This window comes from Bufo gargarizans, unplaced genomic scaffold, assembly GCF_014858855.1.
Source record: "Bufo gargarizans isolate SCDJY-AF-19 unplaced genomic scaffold, ASM1485885v1 original_scaffold_1203_pilon, whole genome shotgun sequence".
Lineage (NCBI taxonomy): Eukaryota > Metazoa > Chordata > Amphibia > Anura > Bufonidae > Bufo > Bufo gargarizans.
Genome location: NW_025334273.1, coordinates 170,422 through 177,675, shown reverse-complemented (window position 1 = coordinate 177,675; position 7,254 = coordinate 170,422). Strand labels below are relative to the sequence as shown.

The 7,254-nt window shown below is 42.2% G+C and overlaps 1 protein-coding gene across 2 annotated transcripts in view; it reads left to right on the top strand.

The window, feature by feature from the left end:
- The first annotated feature begins 250 nt into the window (after window positions 1-250).
- The window catches only part of LOC122923110 (cytochrome P450 2G1-like), a 78,325-nt gene continuing 71,321 nt past the window's right edge, over window positions 251-7,254 (top strand). For both annotated transcript variants that reach the window (XM_044273837.1, XM_044273835.1), the window contains exon 1: window positions 251-430. In XM_044273837.1, coding sequence (XP_044129772.1) covers window positions 251-430 — 180 coding nt within the window. The remainder of the gene's footprint in view (window positions 431-7,254) is intronic.

The window sequence follows — 7,254 nt, the reverse complement described above, 5'->3', positions numbered from 1 at the left end:
ATTTAATAAGGATTATAATTATGAGAATTTAGAGTAAGTGATTAGTGAAATTCTATATGGTCTGAATGTTGAGATCATCTTATAACCCAATAACTGCTCATTAGGACACTATAAGCACATAAACAACTAAACTAAATGTTACATAAGAGGATTGAGAATATTATGCTACCATGCACGAAACTTTAGGAGAGCACCAGTGTTTCTATATATACAGCTGTAGATCTGTAGATACCGTAGATCTGGAAACAACATGGACCTGACTGGATTGGGGACTCTCATTTTGGCTCTAGTCATCTCCTGCCTCCTCATCTACTCAACATGGGACAAACTTTACAGGAAACGCAATTTGCCACCAGGGCCAACCCCATTACCTGTGATTGGAAATTTGCTGCAAATCAAGAGGGGGGAAATGGTGAAATCTCTTATGGAGGTTAGTTTTTATATCTAGAATATATATCAGTATAGATGACCATTATTGGATTTTATCGATAAATACAGAGCTGAACTGCTTTAAGAAATAGGAGGCTCATTTGTAGAAGCCTAGGAAGGGAAGTTGACTGTAACCTAAAATTTGCTTAAAAATATAAAACTGCTACTGATATATATCAAAATCAGATTTGAGAAGCATAAAAGACAGATAGCGCTTAGGGCTGGGTCGGGGCTCAGGGCTTATAGGCTGGGGTATGGACTAGATTAAGTCCTGGGATAAAACTCAATGATGTATGGGGAATTAGGGTGTGTGCATGAACTAATGGTTTGTGTTAGTATTTGCTTAATTCTGTTATTCAGAACCCCCCGCAAAAACGTACATTTAAAATCTTTAGGACCTGCCTATTTTGAGTTTTTAGGAAGAAGCAATGTTTTTCACTGTTACATTATTTTTAAATTTTTCTGTCGATGTAGCTGTATAAGGACTTGTTTTCTGTAGGTTGAGTTGTATTTTTGACTTCACTTCGGACACTTATGGATTAATTAGCCTTTTTGGAGGGGATTTGAATATAATTTTGTATTTCTGTTTATTATGTTATTAATATTCTATGAGTATAATACTGGGAAAACCAAATATATGCTTTTTATGTTTAACTTGATTTGTACAATTAACCACTTCAACCCCCCTAGCTGAAACCCCCTTAATGACCAGGCCACTTTTTACACTTCTGCACTACACTACTTTCACCGTTTATTGCTCGGTCATGCAACTTACCACCCAAATTAATTTTACCTCCTTTTCTTCTCACTAATAGAGCTTTCATTTGGTGGTATTTCATTGCTGCTGACATTTTAACTTTTTTTGTTATTAATCAAAATATAACGATTTTTTTGCAAAAAAAAGATATTTTTCACTTTTAGTTGTAAAATCTTGCAAAAAAAACGACATCCATATATACATTTTTCGCTAAATTTATTGTTCTACATGTCTTTGATAAAAAAAAAATGTTTGGGCAAAAAAAAAATGGTTTGGGTAAAAGTTATAGCGTTTACAAACTATGGTACAAAAATGTGAATTTCCGCTTTTTGAAGCAGCTCTGACTTTCTGAGCACCTGTCATGTTTCCTGAGGTTCTACAATGCCCAGACAGTGGAAAACCCCCACAAATGACCCCATTTCGGAAAGTAGACACCCTAAGGTATTCACTGATGGGCATAGTGAGTTCATAGAACTTTTTATTTTTTGTCACAAGTTAGCGGAAAATTATGATTTTTTTTTTTTTTTACAAAGTCTCATATTCCACTAACTTGTGACAAAAAATAAAAACTTCAATGAACTCACTATGCCCATCACAAAATACCTTTGGGTGTCTTCTTTCCAAAAAGGGGTCACTTGTGGGGTAGTTATACTGCCCTGGCATTTTAGGGGCCCATATGCGTGAGAAGTAATTTGCAATCAAAATCTATAAAAAATGACCAGTGAAATCCGAAAGGTGCGCTTTGGAATGTGGGTCCCTTTGCCCACCTAGGCTGCAAAAAAGTGTCACACATGTGGTATCGCCGTACTCAGGAGAAGTTGGGGAATGTGTTTTGGGGTGTCATTTTACATATACCCATGCTGGGTGAGATAAATATCTTGGTCAAATGCCAACTTTGTATAAAAAAATTGGAAAAGTTGTCTTTAGCCAAAATATTTCTCTCACCCAGCATGGGTATATGTAAAATGACACCCCAAAACACATTTCCCAACTTCTCCTGAGTACGGCGATACCAGATGTGTGACACTTTATTGCAGCCTAGGTGGGCAAAGGGGCACACATTCCAAAGAGCACCTTTCGGATTTCACCGGTCATTTTTTACAGATTTTGATTGCAAATTACTTCTCACGCATATGGGCCCCTAAAATGCCAGGGCAGTATAACTACCCCACAAGTGACCCCATTTTGGAAAGAAGACACCCCAAGGTATTCCGTGAGGGGCATGGCGAGTTCCTAGAATTTTTTTTTTTTTTCACAAGTTAGCGGAAAATGATGATTTTTTTATTTTTATTTTTTTCCTTACAAAGTCTCATATTCCACTAACTTGCGACAAAAAAAAAAAAATTCTAGGAACTCGCCATGCCCCTCACGGAATACCTTGGGGTGTCTTCTTTCCAAAAAGGGGTCACTTGTGGGGTAGTTATACTGCCCTGGCATTTTAGGGGCCCATATGCGTGAGAAGTAATTTGCAATCAAAATCTGTAAAAAATGACCGGTGAAATCCGAAAGGTGCTCTTTGGAATGTGTGCCCCTTTGCCCACCTAGGCTGCAATAAAGTGTCACACATCTGGTATCGCCGTACTCAGGAGAAGTTGGGAAATGTGTTTTGGGGTGTCATTTTACATATACCCATGCTGGGTGAGAGAAATATTTTGGCTAAAGACAACTTTTCCAATTTTTTTATACAAAGTTGGCATTTGACCAAGATATTTATCTCACCCAGCATGGGTATATGTAAAATGACACCCCAAAACACATTCCCCAACTTCTCCTGAGTACGGCGATACCACATGTGTGACACTTTTTTGCAGCCTAGATGCGCAAAGGTCCCCAAATTCCTTTTAGGAGGGCATTTTTAGACATTTGGATCCCAGACTTCTACTCACGCTTTAGGGCCCATAAAAAGCCAGGGCAGTATAAATACCCCACATGTGACCCCACTTTGGAAAAAAGACACCCCAAGGTATTCAATGAGGGGCCTGGCGAGTACATAGAATTATTATTTTTTGGGCATAAGTTAGCGGAAATTGATATTTATTTATTTTTTTCTCACAAAGTCTCACTTTCCGCTAACTTGGGACAAAAATTTCAATCTTTCATGGACTCAATATGCCCCTCAGCGAATACCTTGGGGTGTCTTCTTTCCAAAATGGGGTCATTTGTGGGGTGTTTGTACTGCCCTGGCATTTGAGGGTCTCCGCAATCATTACATATATGGCCAGCATTAGGAGTTTCTGCTATTCTCCTTATATTGAGCATACAGGTAATGAGATTTTTTTTTTTCCATTCAGCCTCTGGGCTGAAAGAAAAAATATGAACGGCACAGATTTCTTCATTCACATCGATCAATGTGGATGAAAAAATCTCTGCCAAAAATAAAAATGGAGGGGAAAGGCGTCTGCCAGGACATAGGAGCTCCGCCCAACATCCATACCCACTTAGCTCGTATGCCCTGGCAAACCAGATTTCCCTATTCACATCAATCGATGTGGATGAATAAATCATTGCCAGGATTTTTTATTTTTATATATACAAAGTGTTTGCCAAAGCATAGGAACACCGCCTCCTCCTCAGCTCATATGCCTTGGCAAACGTATCTTTTACTGCAGAGGAGAAATCTCGTCTTGCAGCGCCGCATACACCGACTTGTGTGTAATCTGACAGCAGCGCAATGCTTCTGTCAGAATGCACATCAGTGCTGCAGCTAGTCGATCGGTTGGTCCACCTGGAAGGTAAAAAAAAAAAAAAAGAAAAAACCAGGCCGCAACGCAATAATTTTATTAACTTTTGAACACAACATATAAACTTTTACTTTTTGAACTGAACATGAACCTTTTTGCTTACTGGTGATTTTTTTTTTTTTTACCTTTATAGGACAAACCTCTCCTTCCCCATGGGACAATGTGCAAAGCGCAAAGCGCCCAAAGATGTGGCGAAGTACATTATGCACTTTATCCCAGGTGAAAGGAGAGGTTTGCAGCAGCTGTGTGTGAATGGGCCCTAATAGCCCTGTGTGCCTGTCCTGGTGAGATGTGATCCCTATTCTAGGTGTACCTGTGTGTGGTACTTCCAGAAACACTCCCCTAAGCATAGGGCAGGGTGGTCAGGACAGTCAGGACAGAAATAGCGGGTGTCACGCCTTATTCCACTCCTGGTACAGACACGACATCTTTTTCGGGGTGACGGTTGGGTTGAGGTACCGGCAACGACATTGGGGAAATGTCGCTCGTGTAGACGGCTAACTACACTGGTGGATGGGGCCACGGAACCTCCTGGGTACAGGAGGTTCTCGATGATCTCTTCCTGAAATTTGAGGAAGGATCGTGTTCTCCCAGCCTTACTATAGAGAACAAAACTATTATACAGAGCCAATTGAATTAGGTATACAGACACCTTCTTATACCAGCGTCTGGTTCTGCGGGACACTAAATACGGAGACAACATCTGGTCATTGAAGTCCACCCCCCTCCCATGTGAAGGTTATAGTCGTGGACTGAGAGGGGCTTTTCAATGACACGGGTTGCTCGCTCAATTTGTATTGTCGTGTCTGCGTGAATGGAGGAGAGCATGTAAACGTCATGCTTGTCTCTCCATTTCACCGAGAGCAGTTCTTGGTTACACAAGGCAGCCCTCTCCCCCCTTGCAAGACGGGTGGTAACGAGCCGTTGGGGGAAGCCCGCGCGACTAGTTTGCGCGGTGCCACAGCAGCCAATCTGTTCTAGAAACAAATGCCTAAAGAGGGCCACACTTGTGTAGAAATTGTCCACATAAAGATGGTACCTCTTGCCGAATAAGGGTGACACCAAGTCCCAGACTGTCTTCCCACTGCTCCCCAGGTAGTCAGGGCAACCGACCGGCTCCAGGGTCTGATCTTTTCCCTCATAGACACGAAATTTGTGGGTATAGCCTGTGGCCCTTTCACAGAGCTTATACAATTTGACCCCATACCGGGCGCGCTTGCTTGGGATGTATTGTTTGAAGCCAAGGCGCCCGGTAAAATGTATTAGGGACTGCTCTGGGGTATACAAATCTGCAAATCTCTGGTTGAAATGGTCTATGAGGGGCCGAATTTTGTGGAGCCGGTCAAAAGCTGGGTGGCCTCTGGGACGGGAGGTGGTGTTTTCGCTAAAGTGCAGGAAACGCAGGATGGTCTCAAAAAATAGTTTTTGTTGCCAAGTCAAACATCCATAAGTTATTTTTCTGCCAATGTAGCCATATGGGGTCTTTTTGCAGGAGAGGTTTTTAGTAGCACAGTTTTGGAGTATATATAAATAATTGATTAACTTTTATTATTGGAAGGGCTATGTTAACTTTATAATTAAGGTAATTAAGATTATGACGATACAATATATAGAAAGGGAGGGGCTAAAGAAGAGATGAAACAAATAGACAACAAATACTTAAAGAATTTGTACCCTTTTTTTATGAATGACCTATCCTCATCAGATCGTAGGTGCTGACTCCCAGCTGTTCATAGAGAAATTGCCACTTGCAAAAGCTCAGACTTCTTTTCACCGTTTACCAGCTCGCCATTGCGACTGCAGTGGTGAGCAAGTGTAATTACTTCAATGGGACAGCTCCTTCCTGTTCAAGTGAATAGAAAGGAGTTGTCCTGTTGAAGTGAATGGGACGACTGAGATGTACTTCTGCTCACCGCTGTGGTTGCGATAGCGAGCAGGAAAACAATGAGGTGCTTTCTCTTCAAACAGCTGGTCGCTGGGATGCTGGGAGTTGAACCCACACAGAAATAATATTGATGACCTATCAATATACTGTACACTGAACAAAAATATAAACGCAACACTTTCTGTTTTGCTCCCATTTTGCATGAGCTGAACTCAAAGATCTGAAACATTTTCTACATACACAAAAGACCCATTACTCTCAAATATCGTTCACAAATCTGTCTAAATCTGTGTTAGTGAGCACTTCTCCTTCGCCTAGATAATCCATATCACCTCACAGGTGTGGCATATCAAGGTGCTGATTAGTCAGCATGAATATTGCACAGGTCTGTCTTAGACTGCCCTTAATAAAAGGCCACTCTGAAATGAGCACAGTTTTGCCTTACTGGGGGGGTGGGTGTCAGAAAACTTGTCAGTATCTGGTGTGGCCACTATTTGTCTCACGCAGTGCAACACTTGCTGCCGAACATGCTGTCGTATAAGCCAATCCAGAGCATCCCAATGGGTGACATGTCCGGTGAGTATGCTGGCCATGCAAGAACTGGGATGTTTTCAGCTTCCAGGAATTGTGTACAGATCCTTGGAATATGGGACCATGCATTATCATGCTGCAACATGAGGTGTTGGTCGTGGATGAATGGCACAACAATGGGCCTCAGGATCTCATCACGGTATCTTTGTGCCTTCAAAATGCCATCAATAAAATGCACCTGTGTTCGTTGTCCATAATATACGCCTGCCCATATCATAACATCACCGCCACCATCGGCCACTCGATCCACAACGTTGACGTCAGCAAACCGCTCAGCCACTCAACGCCACACACGCTGTCTGCCATCTGCCCTGAACAGTGAAAACCGGGACTCATTCGTGAATAGAACGCCTCTCCAACATGCCAGATGCCATTGAATGTAAGGATTTGCCCACTCAAGTCGGTAACGACGACGAACTGCAGTCAGCACCAGACAGCGATGAGGACGACGATCATGCAGATGAGCTTCCTTGACACGGTTTCTGACAGTTTGTGCAGAATTTCTTTGGTTATGCAAACTTATTATTGCTGCAACTGTCTGGGTGGATGGTCTCAGACGATCATGGAGGTGAACATGCTTGATGTGGAGGTCCTGGGCTGGCGTGGTTACACGTGGTCTGCGGTTGTGAGGCCGGTTGGATGTACTGCCAAATTCTCTGAATCGCCTTTGGACACGGATTATGGTAGATAAATGAACATTCATTGCATGGGCAACAGCTCTGGTAGACATTCCTGCAATCAGCAAGCCAATTGCACGCTCCCTCAAACGTTGCAACATCTGTGGCATCATGATGTGTGATCAAACCACACATTTCAGAATGGCCTATTATTGTGGGCAGTCTAATGCACAC